The sequence below is a fragment of the Pinus tabuliformis genome, chromosome 7 (assembly GCF_031772625.1).
Source record: "Pinus tabuliformis cultivar Carrire ecotype Pingquan chromosome 7, CPIR1, whole genome shotgun sequence".
NCBI classification, from domain to species: domain Eukaryota; kingdom Viridiplantae; phylum Streptophyta; class Pinopsida; order Pinales; family Pinaceae; genus Pinus; species Pinus tabuliformis.
The window spans coordinates 795805631-795827748 of NC_142293.1; the positions used below are offsets into that span (position 1 = coordinate 795805631).

Genomic DNA, 22118 nt, shown 5'->3' on the forward strand with positions numbered 1-22118 from the left:
AGCAATGACCTTGCTCTGATGGCAAAAAGGAGACAATATAAAGGGAAGCAGCACCAGCAACCGCAGCAGTAGCAGCAGAAAGGAGCCAGCACATTTTAGAAGAGACCGTTTAAAGGTAGGTCTGCTAATAATTTTCCCATCAAGAAATGTTTTTACTGTGGAAAACCTGGACATGAGATTAGAGATTTTCATAAGAGGCAGGCAGACGAAGGAAGAAACAAACAGAGAAAACATAAGGGTTACTTTGTTAAGGAAGAAGATGAACATAGCCACAAACTTCGACTGTTTATAGTCGATTGTGCTCTTTCAGCTTCAAAGGGAGATGAGGACGACATATGGTATGTTGACTCAGGCGCATCCTCACATATGACTCGTAAGAAGGATTGGTTTGAATCTCTTGAAGAAACTTCATGTGGGTCAAAAATTTATTTAGGAGATGATAGTGGACATGAGATAAAAGGATATGGTGACATTCCTGTAAAATTACCTAGCGGTGACATTAGACAACTTAAAAATGTATTGTATGTTCTAGGAATTAAGAAAACTTTGGTCTCTGTCTCAATGATTACTGATCAGGACATTCAAGTTCAATTCTTAAGACTAACTATGTCATTAAGGATGGCCAGATGGAAACAGTTGCAACAGGAGTGCACGTGGGGAATTTGTACAGACTAGATGTGAAGAGTATGCCACAGCAAGCAATGGTTGCAGCTGGACCGACAGCCGAAAATCTCTGGCATCAGAGATTTGGCCATCTTAATCTGCAAGACCTCATTCTACTTCAGCGAAAAGGTATGGCCGATGGACTCCCTGTTTTCCATAATGTTAAGCTGGATTGTGATGGATGTGCATTAGGAAAAATGCAGAGAGAAGAGTTCCCTTTGCATGTTAGAAAGCAAAGAGACATTTTAGAACTAGTGCATACAGACATCTGTGGACCCATGCAAACCAGGTCATTAGGAGGAGCATATTACTTTCTCTTATTTACAGATTATTGCACTAGATTTTCATGGGTATACTTTCTGAGTAAAAAGAGTCAAGCTTTTCAGTATTTTAAAGAGTTTAAATCCATGGTAGAAAACCACACAGGAAAAAGGATAAGAATTCTTCGCTTAGATCAAGGGGGAGAATACAGGTTGGGAGAGTTCATGGATTTCTGCAAGCATCATGGGATTGTGTAACAGTTTACAATGCCCCACACTCCATAGCAAAATGGAGTGGCAGAACGGAAGAACAGAACTCTTGTGGAGTGCGCAAGGAGCATGCTTCAAGGTAAGGGTCTATCAAATGGTCTTTGGGCAGAAGCTATTAACACTGCTGTATATTTAAAGAATAGGAGTCCTACTAGATGTCTAGGCTTGAAAAGCCCTTTTGAAGCATTGTTTGGATTCAAACCAGCAGTGAGTCATTTAAGAATATTTTGGTCAAAAGCTTATGCTCATATACCTAAGGCAGATAGGAAGAAGTTAGATCCTAAAGCCCTGAAATGTATATTTGTTGGATATGACGCTGAGTTCAAGGCTTATAAGTTATTTAATCCTGTGACTCACAAGGTTTTTGCAAGCAGATATGTTATATTTCATGAACAAGTCGAAGAAGGAAAAAATAACTCTAACAGTGATTGGCACATTCCATTGCTATTGGAAGAAAACAGTGGGGAAGATGAAGAGCAGGAGGAGAAACAAGAAGAAGAAGTAACAAATGATGTAATCACTACAACAAAACCAACGATTAGCATCCCTTTTTACTTCTTTTTTTGCATCTAGAGCCCATTTTTGGTGCTATTTGCATCCATTTATCAAATATGGTGCAAAACTTGACACAAAATTTGCATCAAGTTTTGCACCAAATCTTACACCAAGTTTAGCACCAGGTATTGCAATAGGTTTTGCACCACGTTTTGCACCAAATTTTATGCCAAGTTTTATGTCATCCTTTGCACCAGGTTTTGTTCCAGGTTTTGCATCAATTTTGGCATCTATTTTTGTTTGACATACTTTTGCATCCTCATTTGCATCCAATTTTTGCACCTACACTTGCATCAACTTTTTCATCGACTTTTGCATCCTTTTTTAAATCATTTTTTGCATCCATTTTTTCATCCATTTGTGCATCACTTTTGCGCCACGTTTTACATCGAGTTTTGTGTCTAGTTTTGCATATAATTTTGCATCTACTTTTGTTGCATCCACTTTTCCATCTTGTTTGGCATCCATATTTACATCCTCTTTTGCATCTATTATTGTACCCACTATTGCATCTAATATTTTTGTGCCACAATTGGCGCCTAGTTTGGCACCTCCTTTTGCACCCACTTTTGATTATAAGTTTGCATCCACGTTTGCATCCTCATTTGCATCTAGGTTTTCATCAACTACTACATCTATTTTTGCATCCCTTTTTGTATCCAATTTTGGACCAAGATTTGCATCGTGTTTTGTGTCTCGTTTTGCATCTACTTTTGCATCGACTTCTATTGCATCCACTTTTGCATACAATTTTGCATCCACTGTTACACCCATTTTAAATTTCACTTTTTGCATCCCTTTCTACATCTTCATTTACATCCACTTTTGTTATGCCATAATTTGCACCATGTTTTGCACTCACTATTGTATCCACGTTTGCTTCCAATTTTGCATCCATGTTCACATCCTCTTTTGCATCAAATATTGCATCTATTTTTGCATCCACTTTTCTGTCAAGTTTATGCATTGGGTTTTGCATCTCGTTTTGTATCTACTTTTGCATCTACTTCCATTGTATCCATTTTTTTATCCAATTTTGTTTTGCCTGTTGCATCAATGTTTGCTTCCACTTTTACATCCATTTTTGCATCTTATTTTGCATATTTTTTGTCTATTGTTACATCCACTTTTGTTGCACCATATCTTGCGCCTACCATTGCAACCACATTTGCTTCCACGTTTGCATCCACATTTGCATCCTCTTTTGTGTTCAAGTTTGCATCAGATATTGTGTATGTTTTTGCATCCCCTATTGTATCCACTTTTGTTTCATCCATTTTTGCATCTACTTTTGTGTCCGTTGTTGCATCCAAATTTGTTTCACCACAGTTTGTGCCAAGTTTTACACCTACCATTGGACCCATGTTTGCTTCCACTTTTGCCTTCATGTTTGCATCCAAGTTTGCATTGACAACTGCATCTACTTTTGCATCCACTTTTGTGTTAGGTTTTTCATGTTGTTGTGCATCTACTTATGTTGTATCCACTTTTCATCCAATTTTACTTCTATTGTTGCCCCCATTTCTATGTTCGCTTTTGCATCCCTTTTCCAACACTCATCATATTTTCTGCATTGATGATATTCCTTATGGCATTGACAATTATGAACAATTGATTACAATGTCAATAATATTGACAATGATGAAAATGAAGATGATGGCGATGACATGAATTGTGATTATGATGATAAAGACGATAGTGGTTACAATGACATTAATGATGATGATGGCAATGATTATGATGATGACGATGCTATTGACCTTGGCGAATCTTCCCAATTCTAGATGTTGTCATTGTCATAATCATAAGCATTATCTTTGATGTCATCATCATCATTTTCATCTAGGTCATCATCAAAAACAATAATGGCATGAATGATGATGATGATTACAACAATGTTGATAGAAATTACATTAATGATGATGATGGGGATGATAAAAATGACAATGACGATGATAATGGTGGTGATGATGATGATCATCGATCATCTCTCAAAAGTTGTTATTTCTCTTACGTATATCAATGTGTCCTAAACAACCCTTTTCTAGCACTGATCACATTTTTTGGGTTGATGATATTTCTTACAACATCTATAATTATAAACAATTGCAAACAATGTCCATAATGATGATGATGGAGCTGATGATGATGGCATGAATGGTGATTATGATGATAATGTAATGATGGCAATAACGATGACAAGGATGATGGTGATGATGATGACAATGATTATGATAATGAGAATGAACAATTACTAGTTTCACTACCATCTTCTGGATACATATTACTATCATACTTTTTAAATTTTTTGTCTCTCTTGAGGTATCTTACTATAATGGTGTTGTCAACACTAGAAAGATATCTTGTTGTAATGGTGGTTCTAATGTTAGCACTAGCAAAGTTTTTGTTAAATTTTGGTTAAAAAAAAATCGATTTATGCAATTATTTTGACAATCTATGTAAAAAAGTAAATAACATCCAATTATTTTGACTTAGTCCCATTGATTATCATGAATTCACCAGTCTGAAGACCATCTTCTACATACATATTATTATTAAACTTTTTGCATTATATCCCTCTTATATCTTGTTGTAATGGCAGTATTAGCACTAAAAAAATATCTTGTTGTAATGGTGATGTTAGTATTAGCACTAAAAAAATCACTAAATTTTGGTAAAAAAAAGTTTATCATTTATTTATTTTTAATTTGGGAAATTTTTGTTTTTATTTTTTTTGTTTTTAATTCTATTTTTATGCAGTAATATTTTTTTTGGTTGAATTTTGGTAGTAACTAGTTTTTGGTCGAATCATATGTATTAACCATGTTCTTTATGCTACAAGTCTAATTGTTGGGACAAAATTGCTCTTTCAAATAAGTTGCAAAAGCTATTTTACATCCATTGTTGCACCCATGTTTACACCCACTTTTACATCCCTTTTTGCATCCTATTTTTCATCTTCATTTGCTTCTTTTTTTGCATCTATCATTACATCTACTTTTGTTGTGACAAAATTTGTTCCATGTTTTGCACATACTGTTGTACCCACGTTTGCTTCCAATTTTGCATCCATCTTCACATCCTATTTTGCATAAAATATTTAATCTATTTTTGCATCCACTTTTGTGTTGGGTTTTGCATCTCATTTTGTATCTTCTTTTGCATGTACTTCCATTTCATCCATATTTTGCATCCAATTTTGTTTCTCATGTTGCACCCGTGTTTGCATCCACTTTTACATCCCTTATAGCATCTTCTCTTGCATCTAAGTTTGCATATTTTTTTGTGTCTATTATTACATCCACCTTTTTTGTGCTATTATTTGTGCCATATCTTATGCCTATCATTACAACCCACATTTTCTTCCACTATTGCATCCATATTTGCATCCTCTTTTGTGTCCAAGTTTGCATCAAATATTGTTTATGTTTTTTGCATCCCATTTCGAATTTACTTTTACATCCACTTTTGATTTGTCTAGTTTTGCAACTAGTGTTGAAATATGTAACTAGGTTCAGTCTTCATAATGACGTGTAATCAAAATTTTATATAATTGATGCAAAGAAGAAAAAATAAAATTATTTATGTTATGCTTGAGTCATGGGTTTCATGCTTAAGGAATTTTATTTTATAGATAAAGCTCCCATTGTGAGCTATTAGGTCTAGTCATCAAGTCATAAAGTCTATTGAGTCATTGTCATGGACTGAAGACCCATTTGGACATCTTATATATTGTAAAAGGAGAATTTATTTGTGTCACAAACCCTCCAAGACCTTGTCACAAGTACTATTTCACATCGGCCCCCAAAAGAATATGGAGATCATTCTAGAAGAGCATGTCACCTTACACACTTGCATAAGTCAACTTATTTCATGGGAATACTATGATATATATAGAGGACTTGGCCTCACTTGAAGTGCACTCGATCAATCATTTGAAATCGGAGAAAAAGTGTGAGAAACACAAGAGAACAAGCCTCCCATCAAGAAAATGAAAAGAAGGGAAGATGCTAAAGTAATGATGATTTGTTTTAGGAAAATTACTTTCACACGTGCGAGGAACAATAGTGTTTTCTGTTGTAGAAGAAGCCAAAGTTATCACTGCCATCTTACGAGGCCAAATTTAGAAGGAAAGAAAATCAAGAATACAAGTTGAAATGTAGAAGAAGGATACTCCATCCAAGAGAAGGGAAACAAAGGACAAAATTAGTGTTGGTCCCTCACATATGTTGTAACTAGGCTATCTGAAGAAGCCATGAATTGTTGTTTTGAACCAATATGTTGAAATTTGAAGAGAAGCCGAGATCCTTAGTGAAACAATCAATTTGACTATCATTGACTCAAGGAAGAAGAATTTATTTAACGAAGCCTTGTGAGTTGGTCTTGAGAATTTAGTAGGTCAAGGGTCTTGGTCTTGGAACTCATCACTTGAAGATTCTACAAGAAGAAGAATTATTTTAGGTTTTCCTCTCAAGCTTGGAGACATTTTGGCCCTAGATGATCACCTACATCTTTTTTCCTTTTTCTTGTTTTTGTTTAGGGTTTCGTAGTTGTTTGATGAAGAACACATAACAGTAATCAAGTCAAAGAAGAACCTAATTAAGAAAAGTAAAAATTCCTCACAATAAGTTATCATTATAACAGAAATCATCTAATATCTTTGATCGAGATCTCTCAACATGGTATTAGAGCTATGTTGACAAATCAAGGAAGACCAGCTCAATAAGGGACACTCAAGCACTCAAGGACCAAAGTTCTGGAAAGACATCAAAGCATCTTGAATATCATCTCCTTGTCAAGGAATTTTTAAGACAAGGTCTACATCATCTTCTTGAAGGAAGTGTCAAAAACCTAGATAAGTCAAAGAAAAGGTCTACACTAAAATCATTCTTGGGATCCTCGCTCAAGTCATCACCAACGAAAGAGGCCAAAAATACCCTAACCCTACTCAAGTTGAAGAGATCTACGAATCAAATTAACTTGAAGTCTACACATCTAAGAGAAGAAAGATTAAGGACATCGCCATCATCATCAAAGGATCCAAAGTGATCTTCCTCTCTTTTTAGTCAAGGATCACTCTTGAAGAAAAACATCTTCAATAAGACGAGTTTTTCAATTTTTCCGTAACATCATCAAATTCAAGAAGGTAGCAGGTTTAAGAAGCATATTCTCAAGTAATTATATTTATGTCTACATTTGAATTTGTCAAAATTTATTTTTCTAAGGAAAGCAACAAGATGGTTGGGGCTTCAAATTTTCTTTCATAGAAGAAAAGGTCAGATCTAAACCTCATACAAATTGAGGTCATGGACGATGTTAAGGGCTCAATCAATAAACCCGCAAAGGAAGATGCTAAAGCACACGAAAGGTATATGAAAGGGGAAGTAAGGGCTCAAAGGATTTGCATAGAATACATAAAGGATCCCCTCATTCCATATGTAAGTAAACTTGAAACTTGAAAATAAATATATGACAAACTGGTAGAGTTGTTTTCTAGAAGCACTACAGGAGAAGTTCTCTCATTAAGGAAAGAACTCTACAAGATAAGGATATAAAAATAAGAAGGAATAGTCTGATACTTTGTGTGGATATATAAAATAAGGGATCAAATTCAACATCTGGGGGAGATGATGTCTAAAAGGCATATGGACACTATAGTACTAATGCACTACCAAAAGAAAAGGGTAATTTTACATCAAACATTTATGGGAAGAAGGAACCTACTCCATTCAAATATATATGGTAACTATGAAAAATTAAAGAAACTAGGTTGAAGGAAAAAAATGATGTATGATCAAATGAGCAAACTCAAGAATATGCTACTATGGAAAAGAGGAAAGGGAAGTTTGGAAAATTTGCTCCTCAAAAAAGGAAGAAAAATATGGCAAAGGTTCAATGCTATGGATGTGAATAATATGGGCACTACAAGAGAGGTTGTCCTAAGCTCAAGAAGGATAAAAAAAAAAGAGGAAGGGAAGAGGCTCATATCACTGAAGAGATGGAAGAAAATGAAAATAAGAAATCCAAGAAAGAGGAAATAAAAGATCTCTACTATGATTTAGATTATCTTCCTTGCCTAGTTGTTTTCAAGTTTCCATTCTCAAGTTTTCTGTCGTAAACTATATCTGTCATGGTAGGAATCATTACGAGCATAATAGCATTCATTATGGAATCATACATTAATAGGATTGAAAGAAAAGAACTCATGACATAATATTAGAAAACCATATGACAATTACCTATAGAAGGATGTAGCTCTTGGTAACCTCATTAGGAGCATAAGTAATACTTAAAGGGAAGAACAAAGTCATCTACAATATAGCTCATCATGCATTATTCAAGAAAGGAATTTGAAGGAAGAGGATAATCATGATCCTCTGTTGGAATCTTATTTAAAATATTCACAGATTGGAAGAAGAAAGTGTTTCATCATGAATTCCAAACTTATAGGGAACTCATGGGATGATGCTGTGATGACAAAGTGAAGCAGCTCAAATTGATTCAAGGAAGCTCTTGAAGATATTCTAGATGACCTAAAGGAATAAATGAGGTATGTATGCATATTTTAAATTAAGTCATGTCATATGGTCGAAGATATCATGAATTGATGATCTACCTCAAGAGGATGATCAAAATAAAGGATCAGCTTGTTATGCAACCAACTCACAGAAAAGAGATATCAATGACTTAAAAAATATCCTCTTCGAGGGGGAAACGTCCTTTACATTACATAAATGAACAATTCTTGGATGATTAAAATGATAATACCTCCTTGGTATATATATGAGTTTAAGGGGTAAAAATATAAGCAAAGCCTACACAACAGTAATAATTTAAGGGCACAACAATAATAATAGTGGGATTTTATGGGGCACACCAATAACAACATGGGGGATACATGAGAACGACAATAAAAATAGGGGGATACACTAATAATAATAAGTGGAATACACTATTATTATAGGGACCTAACATGTCCCTCTCCTTCAAAAAATTGTTGTCCTAATGCTTGAGTAGTTATGGATGCTTCTGTATAAAATTTTTACCCTCCAATGTGGAATCTTCAGGGGGTAAGTTCTTCCACATAATGAGGTACTATGAAATGAATCAATTTTGTAGTTGTTAGGTCCTTCTTTCCTTGATTTCTTCAGGCTCAAATATCATTTTTCCTTCTTCGTCATGTGTTGGCAACACTCCTTGAAATAAGAGCTTGTCATTGATAATCTTATTTAAGCATGAAAGATGGAAAATTGGGTGTATTCCAGAAGATGTAGGTAACTCCAATTTTGTATGCCATAGTACCAATATTTTACAAGATCTTGTAAGGACCATAGTACTTGGGTGATAATTTATTATCCTTCTTAGCCTGCTTGAGGGACATTTATTTGAATGGTTGTAGCCTTAAAAATACCTAGTCACCTACATCAAAACTTATTTCATTGCGATGGTGATCTTCGTGTTGTTTCATTCGATTTTGCACCAGAGTGAAGTTATCCTTTAAAAGTTGGAGAACTCATTGTTGATGCTCGATGTGATCTTCCATTGCTTGAACCTTATAATTTTCTCTTAAAGATGATGTGATGGATGGTGGATGATATCCATAAAGTGCCATAAATGGGGTCATTTTTGCTACAGTATGGAAGGAATTGTTATACCACCATTTAGGTAGAGCTTACCACTTGGCCCATTATGTTTGTTTACTCGATACAAAGCAAAGAATATATCCTTCCAAACATTTGTTCACTATCTCAGTTTGTTTGTCAGATTGAGGATGATACGATGAGCTATGAGCTAGTTGAGTACCAAGACAATAAAATAATTGTGTCCAAAAGTTTCCAGTGAAAATGGGATCTCTATCACTTACCATAATATTTAGGTTTCCATGTATCTTTTGAATTGTTTCCAGAAATGCAATAGCAACTTTACTAGATTTAAAAGGATGAGATAATGCACACAAGTGTGCATACTTGGTAAGTATATCAAATGCCACCATGATGATGCTCTTTCCTTCAGATTTGGGTAAACCTATGATAAAATACATTGAGACCTCTTCCCAACATTGACTTGGAATGGATAAAGGTTGTAATAGACCCAGGGTCTTAATTATCTCAACTTTGTTTTGTTGGAAAACCAAAAAATCTGCCAGAAACTTCTGAATATCATATTTAAGGACATCCCAAAAAAATTCCTTCTTGACCTTGTTGTAAGTTTTCAAAAATATTGAGTGACCTCCTAAGTGGGAGGTGTGCAATTCCAAAATAATCTTTTTACCACAATGAATCATTTTTCCGGCTAAATGTGTTAGATGTACAAGGATATTGGTACAAATTTTGAATAAGTGCCCACACCTCTGCATCATTATTCCATTCATCCCTTGGTTCAATTATGCAATCATATTGGATAATATAAATGGAACTAAGAAAAGCTTCCACATCCTCATTCTTTCTTTAGAGTAAATCTGAAACAACATTTTGCTTCCCTTTTTTGAAGATGATTTCAAAGTCATAACCCAACAACTTTGTGAGCCATTTTTGCTACTCTTCTAAAGATAATATTTGTTCCAAAATGTATTTAAAACTATCATGATCCATTTTTACCTTGAAGTGTCTTCCCAGTAGGTAAGGTCTCCATTGCTTTAGTGCATGTAGTATTTCCAACATTTCTTTCTCATAAATAGGTTTGTGTAAATAATTTCCTTTGATTGGACGAATTTCAAAAGAAACAGGTCTTCCTTTCTGCATTAAAACAACACCAATTCTATTCCCTAAGGCATGAAATTCCACAAAAGGGTTTTTATTTTGTTAGGTGTAGCTAAGACTGGTGCTTGGCACATTTCCTATTTAAGATGTTCAAAGGCCTTAGTCACTTTCGGAGTCCAAGAAAATGCATCTTTCTTCAATAGTGTTGTTAGAGGTATTTTTATCTCCCATAATTCTTAACAAAGTTGTTGTAATAACCTGTCAACCCGATAAATCCTCAAAGATTCTTTATGGTTGTGGGGATTTTCCATTCCTTAATGGATTTAGTTTTGTTAGGGTATACCTTAACACCCTCGTGAGATACAATATGACCAAAAATATTCCACTTCCTGTACTCGAAAGAAACATTTGGAGGATTTTTCATATAATTGTTTCTCCTCCAATATTTGAGAACAGTGTCAACATGTTGAGCATGATCCTTCCAAGAATTGTTATAGATTAGTATATCATCAAAAAATAATAATCAGAAATTTCTAAAGAAGGGTTTGAAAATTATTCATCAATAATTGAAATGTCGAAGGAACATTACTAAGCCCAAAAGGCATCACCAAAAATTCATAATGACCCTCATGAATTTTGAATGATCCTTTTAGAATGTCTTCAGTCTTCATTCTAATTTGATGATATCCTGACCAAAGGTCCATCTTGGTGAAGTAAATTGCTCCATGTAATTCATCCAACAATTCATCCATGACATGAATGGGAAATTTATCTTTCATACTAATCTTTTCGAGCTCCCTATAATCCATACATATACACCATGTTCCATCCTTCTCCCCATAATCCAGACACACACTCCATGTTCCATCTTTCTTGTTCACCAATACCACTAGAATAGATAAAGAACTTTGTATAGGTTGAACCATACCAGCCTCTAACATTTTTGCAACCATGCGTTCAATTTCACTTTTTGGGCATAGGGATATATGTAAGGTATGATGTTTGAAGGAACACTTCCTGGAATCAAATGAATAGCATGATCATGATCACGGATAGTTGGGAGGCCTTTTGGAGTCTCAAATACCTTCAAATGATCGTCTAAGGCTTTTTAGAGATCTGGAGAAATATATGATTTTAATTTTTGAACCTCTAGTGAGAATAATTGGGAAACTACGCCTCGTTTCTCTTTCTTCAAATATTTTTCATTCCATTAGGTCTTATTTTATTTCCTAGTTTCCCTGCGATACCCCTTAATTCAACTTCCTTTCTTTCCCAAAAAAAATTGAAGAAAAATTATTGAAAATTAAAAGTTATTGTCCCCAAAGATTGTAACCATTGTACTACTAGTAAAATATCAACAACACCCATTAGAATGGAAAGAATTGGACTATTCAATACATATTCCCCCATGGTTAGCTTGACATTGTGGCCCTTTCCAGTGCAATTTATAGTTCCTTAATTTGCAACCATCACTTGATGCTCGGGTGCCGGATATAGGAAGAAATTCAATTCGTTGGAAATCTTACAATGAATAAAATTATGATTAATACTTGAATCAATCAGCACTATTATCTTTTTCTTCTTGATATATCCTTCTATGTTGAGAGTCTAAGAAGTGGTAATTCTTTCCAATTCATTGCAATATATGGTCGAATTTATTTCTTATTTCTCTCAGGTTGGTTCCTGGTGTATATCCTCCTCTTTTGATGTTTCTTGTCACTTTTCTTCCTCCTCTTCACAATCTCTGTAGAAAATTTCTTCTCAGCACACTTATTTCCTTTAGTGTATTTTCTATCACATCCGTAACAAATCCTTTTTTCTCTTTTTTCCTCCAATTGTTGTGGCGTCAAGCTTGTAGGTTGTGGAAGGCTATTAGAAGCAACACTTCCATATTTATAGTTGTGAGTGGTAGACTTCCTTATTCCCATATTTTTTCTTTCAACTTTTCTTTCCACCTTGACTGCCTTATCCAATGAATCAGGTTCCCAAAGTTGAACTTCATGTTGGGTGATATCCTTCAAATTCCCTATGAAAACATTAATGCTATGCTCATCTGGAATATGAATTACCCTAATATTAAATTTTTGGAAGTCCTCAATGTGCACCGCCTTTGAACCCTTTTGTTTGAGATTTATCAATTGGCTAAAGAAGGTCTTGCTCTTTGTATACTCATAATGTGTTGTCATTTCCTTTGTAAAAATTTACCAAGTGACAAGTGGTTTACGATAACAAAGTCATCGATACCATATAAATTTATTGGTTTCTACATATAAAGATGCAATGCCTACCTTTTGTGTGTGTTGCACATCATTTAGATCAAAATATTCCCCAGTTTGTAGTATCCATGTTACCAGATCATTACCATCAAATTTCCTCATATCTATTTTTGGAATGTGGTGGTTCTTAAACCCCACATTGGACTATCTAAAATCATCATTCATATTTTTTTTTTCCTCCTCATGAATTTCATGGATTACCTTGTCACCACCAAGAAGCCTTTCTTTTAACAACTTTGTCAAACCTTCCTTAAAACCTTCCATGTATGCTTTCAAACCATTCAAGTTTCCTTTTAAACCATCCATGTCACCTTTTAAACCATCCATGTCATATCTAGTTTCTCTTTGTGAGAGCATAATTTGTTTCACTTGGTCCCATAATTTTGATATATCATGCTGCAATTATTCCTCTTCATGCATCATAGTAGAGATTTATGAGGATTTAATGGGTGTAGAATTATTTTTTTGGTAGGAAGTTTAGAACCCAATACTGATATATATGCTTCAACATTCCCTTGGAATCACTTCAAACTTAATTTTCAAACAAATGTTATGCAATTTAAAAAACAAATACACATATTTTTCTTTCTTTTACGAGATTGATTTTGAAATGGTTGTAACTCTATAATTTAGGGTCTTGAAGGTATGAAATTTGGTTCTATGGTATCCCTATGAATATTATTTCCAATGCCACAATTCATACCAATATTGGATTCTTCAATATAGAGTTATGTTAGATCTCCCAAGATGACCTGATTATGAACTAATTTAGTAGAGCGAACTTGTACGTAGTTCCGTGTGTCATTGTTTTGACCTTCAATATGAAAAATGATACACCAGAAACTAGAGTATGCTTAGTTTCAGTCACTTTTTACTAAATTCAAATTCGATGCTCACATAGAAAGTTATGACAATTTTCCCTAGGTCACCTATTTGAGATTGTATTATGGAGCCTGAAAAAACCCTAACTTCATCAGAACATATCTTCGAAACTATAGAGAACAAAGCTCTGAAATCCTTACACAAATTTCACCAAGATTTTGGCATCAAGAGGTCGAATTTTTGGCTTCTGAAGCCTCGTAGAGAAAAAATTATAGCGAAAATTCCAAGATGACCTATTTGAAGAAGCAAAACCCTGTAATCCAAAGCTCCAATACCAAATGTTATGTAACCAACTCACATAAAAGATAGATAAACGACTTAAAAAATAAATTTTTCAAGGGGGAAACCTCATTTACATTACATAAATTAACAATTCTTGGATTATTCAAATGATAAGAACTCTTTGGTATATATATGAGTCTAAGGGGTCACAATATAATCAGAGCCTACATAAAAATAATAATGTAAGGGCACACCAATAACAATAGTGGGCTTCTTTGTGGAACAACAATAAAAATATGGGGGATACATGGGCACAAAAATAACAATAGGGTGCTGCACTAATAATAATAAGGGGAATACACTAGCATTATTGGGAGCTAACACTGCTCCTTTGGAAGGATGAAGGAAGGCATGGTTCACACATTTACTAGATGAAATCAACATATGTCCTCATATGAAATATGAGGTGGTTGAAAAAATTGGAGGAACTATGATTGGATGTTCCTGAAAGGAAATGTGTGAAGAAAGAAAAGAAGAGATAAACAAAAATGCAACAATGGAAAAGGAAATCAACATCCAAGGACTAAAATATTTGACTATGATATCTCCATGTGAAAAATACGAAGTCTGGAAAAGAAAGATACCCTTGAAAATGTATATATTTTTGTAGATGTGTTAATATGTATGCAAGATGATGATGAAAATAAGGAGATTTCATGATGAAATACAATCACAAAGGTAATTATTATTTAAAGATCATTTTTTATTTTTGAACAATATCTGGATGGGCTAATGCAAGGCTGCAAAGGGAAGAGATGTGGATGTCTTCTACAACCGATTCTCATGTAACATGATAAAAGGTCCTTAAGGAAAGATGGCATGAAGAAAGGATAGATATGGACTAATGGATCAATTTTCAATGAAAAGAAGGATGACATGACTGACATGATTCATGATGGAAGTGATGGATGGTATGTGCCCTAAAAACAATTATTTTTCCCATGATCTCCACCTAAAGAGCTACTAGAAGCAAGTCCCTAGTCAAGAGGGAACTTGGTCAAGGCCCTGGTTAAGAAGGAGCTTGGGTACATTCCTTTCATAGGAATGGGTACATTCCATAATTGGAATGGGTATATCCTCCTTGACAAGGGATAGATAGACACATGATTATTTTATTCACTTGGGAAGAAATAATGGAGGATTGGGTAAGAATCTGGGATCTGATACTCTTTGAAGATGTGGTAGGGAATCTAGGATAAGAGTAGTCATACAGGATCAATATTATTTGAAGATTGGGAATCCAAGATAAGAATAGTCCTGGTGGAACATACTCTGAGAGAACCCGGGTGGGGTATGTGCCGAGAGAGAAAAAGATGAGGGTGTCTATAAATCATTGGTCTCACCAACATTTTGTTGTGATCATGTGGAGAGATAAAGTTTTTATTCAAGGCCTTTCTATGTGACAATGGTCGATGATATTATGCTAAACAAATGAGTTACCAATATCGCTCTTCTTATGAGAATTATTTATCTTGAGAATATCTAAGTACCTTTTATAGATTATGAATACCTCCCTAGTTAAGAGGGAGTGTTGAAATATGTAACGAGTCTCAGTCTTCATAATGACATGTGTATTCATGATTTTATGTAATTGATGTAAAGAAGAAAAATAAAATTATCTATGTTATGCTTGAGTCATGGGTTTCATGCTCAAGGAATTTTATTTTATAGATAAATCTCCTATTGTGATCTATTAGGTTTAGTCATGAATTCATAAAGTATATTGAGTCAATGTCATGGATTGAATACCCATTTGGGCATCTTATATATTGTAAAAGTATTATTTATTTCTGTCGCAAACCATCCAAGCCCTTGTCGCAAGTATTGTTTCAAGTTGTCCCTCAAAAGAAGATGAAGATCATTCTAGAAGACCATGTTGGCCTAGACAGTTGCATATGTCGAATTATTTCATGGGAAGACTACTGTATACATATATAGAGGACTCAAGATCACTTTAAGTGCACTCGATCAAGCATATGAAATAGGAGAAAACGTCTAATAAACACAAGAGAACAAGCCTCCCATCAAGTGAATAAAAATAGGAGAAGAAGCTGAATTAATTATAATCTGTTTTGGGAAAATACCTTTCACATGTGAGAGGAAGACTGTTGTTCTCTATTGTAGAAGAATGTGAAGTTATCACTGCCATCTTAGTAGGCCAAATTAAGGAGGGAAGAGAGTCAAGAATACAAGTTGAATTGCAGAAGAAGGAGACTCCATCCAAGTGAAGGGAATCAAAGGACAAAATTAGTGGTGGTTCCCTCACATGTCTTGCAGCTAGGGTTTCTAAAGAAGGCAAGAGTTGCATTTTTGAACCAATAGGCCGAAATATGAAGGGAAGCTTAGATCCTTGGTGGAAGAATCAATTTGACTAGCATTGACTCAAGTAAGAAGAATTTATTTTAGGAAGCCTTCTGACTTGGTCTTGGATAGGTTAGTAGGTCAAGGGTATTGGTCTTGGAACTCATCACTTGAAGATTCTATAAGAGGAATAATTTGTTTTGGTTTTCCTGTCAAGCTTAGAGAGGTTTTTGCCTTGGATGATTGCCTAGATCTTGTGATCTTTGCCTTGCTATTATTTATGGTTTTGTAATTTTTTGATGAAGAACATGTAGTAATAATCAAGTACAAGAAGAACCTAATTAAGAAAAGTAAACATTCCTCACAAGTAGTTATCATTATAAGAGAAATCATCTAATATCTATGCCCTATATTTCTCAACATGTATTACCTTACTACACCCAACAAGAATAATAATATTATTATTCTAATATCCATGGAGGACTATAAACTGAGACTTAGTCACTGTTAAATAATAGACATGATAAACAAATGCACATTCTACCCAACAAGTGGAAATATTTACCTAGAGTGAGAAATCATAGTGACATACAAGAAACAAGGATATATATATATATATATATATATATATATATATATATATATATATATATATATATATATATATATATATATATATATATATATATATATATATATATATATATATATATATATATATATATATGTGTGTGTGTGTGTGTGTGTGTGTGTTTGTGTGTATTACCTAATGAGGATTTCATAGCAGAGTGAACCTTGAGCCTTCCTCGATGAGAAATAAGGTTACCTTATTTGTAGGTTGGAAGCAACGAAAAGGAAGTGTAACCTTTTTAAATACAACCACCAATAAATATACAATAGAAGAAAAAAAACAATAGTGTCCAAAAGAACTCACTGTCTCACCATACCTCTAGTGGTAATGATGCCACCAAAATACAAAGGAAAGAGCGTTATATTCCCAAGCAAGGTTGGATCACAACCCAGGTGTTGGCATCTTTGTCCTCTCTCGTGCGATGCTCTAAGAGTCAGACACCAGAAACAAAAAAAAAAATCTCTCAAAAGAAAATGTGGGTCACCCAAAATCAAAGGCTAAGGTATGATCCAAGCTATGGAAACTGTTGGATCACACCTAGAGATATGAATCATCCAGTTGGATATCACATGGTAGGCTTGTGAATATCACATGGTTGTGAGATCCGTGGCAAGGTCTAGTTGGACACAGTAATTTCCAAAACCCATTCATTATCGTGCTTGTATGAAGGATAGGATAATCATACCATTAAAATCGTACCAACATTAGGTATAACAAGGGGGTATAAACTCTAAGGCCGAAGGAGCCTAAATATTATTTATAATGTAACTTATTTCGTAAATTTTCATGTATGATTTTGGTTAATATCATAAAACAAAACCATACTAAATGCATACATGTATGTATTGGTATATGTAATATTATGGATTAATAAATCCTACTGTATTAACAGGTAGCCTATGGGAAAAAGGACAATGTAAAGTATGCCTAGAAGAGAACAACATCCATGTTTACATATTCTATCTCACAAATAGATATATGAAAAGAAAATAAAATCGCAGAGGGATAGTGACAGATGGTATCAAAACACCAATTTCAAATATGGGCTTGAAAGGAACCACCACACTAATATGTATTTATGTGCAGAGTTGAAATTTGATTTAAGTATTAAGATGTTAATACTAGTTTGTGTTGACCATAATGTACTCAAGTGAAGCAGGTTACAAAGCAGAATGGTTAATGATCCTACTCCACGTACAGTAGAAGGAGAGGAAATATATGTAAAGTTGGGGGAAGGAAACACCCCATCACCAGCCCATTTTATGGATATTATTAGAATTTATAACAATAATTGTCTTACTTTAGAACCAACAATGAACACCTACTAAAGGCTAGTGAAGAATAAGAAATGATGATAAGGGATTTAACTAAAAAGTATAGTCATAGAACAATAGAAATAAAAGCACTGAAAAGGAAAAATGTTGAGACAAAGTCAGAAAAGTCTGGAAGTGGTTATTATTCTGACAAAACTTATCCAAAAGTATAGAAAATGAAGAATAAAGTGGATTTGCAAGGAGAGTTAAAAAAAATAAAGCCTCCTAACTTTGACAATGAGGAGGAGGATACAGAAGCCTAGCTCCTCAATATGACCAAGTATTTTCAAGTTTATGAGTATGAGAGTATTAAAGTGCACAATGTTTTTCATGCATCTTTGTTAAAAAAATGTCCATGATAATTCTCACATAATTGATGGAATTTGATACAGGTGGAACCAAAAGGATACTTCCTCATAGAACTACTTCGCATATTATATTGGAAAGAGATCCTTCTCGGGAATTAAGTCACCGCTCAGGTTAAAGTGAAATGGAAGCAGTTTACACCTAAGGAGGCTATTTAGGAGATATAGAATAAAATGTGATAGGCCTATCAAACATTGTTTCAGAAGGGAAGCAATTGGACAGTGAACACCCATGACAGTGTTGAATAAAAGGGGGGGAATACGTAATATGCCTATGTTCATTATGTTGAAGTCTTTCAATTTTTAGACTTTGACTATTTTTAGGTTTGATGCCTAGAAAACCATGTTGTGTTCAAAATGAACGTGAACAATAAAGTAGCTATGATGTAATAAATATATTTTTATTAATAAATAGAAAGTTGGAAATTACTTGCGAAAGAAACACTAAATTTAAGAGATTCTTTCCAAGATTTGGAAACCATTAGTGGTGAGTGAGATCAAAATAATCTTCCCTTAAATAATTTCTAAAAATCCCTACGAGGCAATAGATAAGATTTAATATAATGAGAGAGAAATATTTATTAAATCACTTGGTTGGAGAAAGACACTAATTATGGGTGAAATAAAGGGTCATGAGAGAAAAAGGTGGTCTTTAAATAAAAAGGAAAAACAACCTTTTGGGAAAAAAAGAATGAAATCCTAGGCAAGTGGGTTGGTGGGGCCAAAAAGCGAGACAATGATAAAATATACTAGGGAAGGAGATTTATAAAATCTAGTACATGGAAATCAAACAGGTTGTTGATTCCTTTAGCAAGCGTATCTCAGCTCAAGGCGATCTGGTGGATCAGTTGATGGTTGGGAAGATAGTGTGTTTTTTCCCAAGTGTAGTTCTAGCAGCAAAAATTGTTAGAACATTTATTTATATTTAAATTATGAATATACGTATTTATCATATGTGTATTGAAAGAAGTAAATTAAACATAGAATAACACATAAAAGACATGCATGCAACATATGAGACAGATTTATGTATTTTTTTTAAATGTGTTTAATTAAGGTTCATGTATGAGGTTTGATATTGTAGGACTATTACTGCGCTTATTTTGGTTGAGAGGGAAAGCTTTAATATATATATATATATATATATATATATATATATATATATATATATATATATATATATATATATAGATACATACACCAACCATTCCCCCTAAATATGTGCATGTTGAAAATAGATCGGAAACCGCCTGAGTTAGGTGTTATTGTACGATGCGAGGTAGTCTAGCTTCAACTCACGTCTTTACCTTAATTTTTTTTTTTTATGAATTCTATGATAATCAGTAGATCTATGCAAAGAGTTAAGGCACTGACTCAGAAAGTCTATATACACCTGGTATAACTAAGGAGATTTTGGAAACCAAACATGGAGTTGTGATAATATTATTAGAAATCCACTTTGTCTTATATAGTAAACTTATATCTGAATTGAAAATAATTCCATATCCCATACGAATAGGTGATTTATATTTCAAGTTGAAAATAATTAATATTATTTTGTATTAATGGGGAAATGGTTACATAAGTTGTAACGTATCTCCTTAGCTTAGGATTTGTTCCTAGAGTTTAGGAGTTTGTTTGCAACTACCTGATTTCTAGTGATGTACTTAATAATGTAATCATTCATTTGATGAATAGTAGAGTGAATGGAGAGAGTCTCTTTGTTTGAGTGCAGTGTCCAGGTGCAGTACTCACCTATGAGCTGTAACTCCTTTTTAATTCAAATCTGATTTTTATCTTGGTATCAGAGCAAAGAGTAGGGATAGCCTTAATATTTTTTAGGATGCATCATTGGTTACAAAACTGTAGTGGCGACATTTGTAGAATCAGGTGGACTGCAGTAACACCTTAAGACAGGTCTCAGATGACTGATCATCTCTGAGCACAAGAAAGTGTTGGCGCAGTTTTGTGCGGAAGGAAGAGCTGGCACAATTTTTAAGGAACAGACGCGCCAGTTGCTGTGGTTTTGAGGGAGATAAGCACACCAGCACGCCAGAAAGTTCCATTGGCGTGGAAAATAAAGGATTAATCACGCCAATTTTGTAAGACGCATCGATTTTGTTTCTGGCACGGACATTTCGCTGTCGAAGGAGCGCCAACCTCTTTCTCTTTGAAAAATATGCAATTTCTTGCAGATCGGAGTTGCCCGGTGGTGGCACTTTGAATTTCCGGATTTGTTCGGTGGCAGCAGATCGGAGTAGCCTGGTGGTGGCCTATTGGAGTTCTTGATCTACTCAGTGGTAGCAGATCGGACTTGCCCGGTGGTGGCTCGTTGAAGTTTCTGATCTACTCAGTGGCATCAGATCGGACTTGCCCGGTGGTGGCGCTTTGGAGTTCTAGATCTGTTCGGTGGCAGCAGATCAGATTTGCCCGATGGTGGCACATTGGAGTTCCGAATCTGTTCGGTGGTAGCAGATCAGACTTGCCCATGGTGGCTCATTGAAGGTACAAATCATTTTTTCAGCAAAACTGAGGTTCGAATCTGGTATAGGTCAATATGAATAACAGTTTAGAATCGTATCTCCACGAGTTAGGCAAACTCGATGGATCAAATTTCAACAACTAGAAATTCAAGATGCAGACTTTACTTGAAAGTGCAAATGTGTGGTCAATCGTTATAGGAAGTGAGCTGAGATCAGGATCAGCCACACAAGAACTAGATTGGAATAAAAGGGAGACAAAAGAAAAGGTCATATTGAAGATGTCCGTCAAGGACAATGTTATCCCACACATTAGAGACTGTAAATCAGCCACTGACATTTGGACGACCATTAAAAACCTATACCAGACGCAGAATTCAAACCGTGTATTATCACTCAAAGGCAAGCTGTTTGCATTGAAGATGAAGGAGAGTGAATCCGCTGCTGGATTCATTGCTAGAGTCAAAGACCTGAAGGACAGATTGGGAGATATCGGAGAGAAAGTTTCCGATTCAAATCTGGTCATGATCACATTGAATGGAATGACTGATGATTATCAGACATTCATCACAGGGTTGTCAGCAAGGGAGAAATCCCCTTCATTTGAAGAGCTAATAGGGATTCTGATACAGGAAGAAGAGCGAAGACAAAATTTGAAATCATAGAGCAATGACCTTGCTCTGATGGCAAAAAGGAGACAGTATAAAGGGAAGCAGCACCAGCAACTGCAGCAGCAGCAACAGAAAGGAGCCAACACATTTTAGAAGAGACCGTTTAAAGGTATGTATGCTAATAATTTTCCAATCAAGAAATGTTTTTACTGTGGAAAACCTGGACATGAGATTAGAGATTGTTATAAGAGGCAGGCAGACGAAGGAAGAAACAAACAGAGAAAACATAAGGGTTACTTTGTTAAGGAAGAAGAGGAACATAGCCACGAACTTCGACTGTTTATAGTCGATTGTGCTCTTTCAGCTTCAAAGGGAGATGAGGACGACATATGGTATGTTGACCCGGGCACATCCTCACATATGATTGGTAAGAAGGATTGGTTTGAATCTCTTGAAGAAACTTCATGTGGGTCAAAAATTTATTTAAGAGATGATAGTGGACATGAGATAAAAGGATATGGTGACATTCC

General features: G+C 34.7%; 1 protein-coding gene across 1 annotated transcript; it reads left to right on the forward strand.

The window, feature by feature from the left end:
• The first annotated feature begins 21132 nt into the window (after nt 1-21132).
• LOC149249975 (uncharacterized) lies at nt 21133-21642 on the forward strand. The gene has a single exon (XM_089453528.1). The coding sequence runs from the start codon at nt 21133-21135 to the stop codon at nt 21640-21642; it is 510 nt and encodes a 169-aa protein (XP_089309654.1).
• The last annotated feature ends 476 nt before the right edge of the window (nt 21643-22118 follow it).

Excerpts from the sequence above, each read along its gene's own strand:
- LOC149249975 (XM_089453528.1), top strand. The coding sequence starts at position 21,133 with ATGCAGACTTTACTTGAAAGTGCAAATGTGTGGTCAATCGTTATAGGA.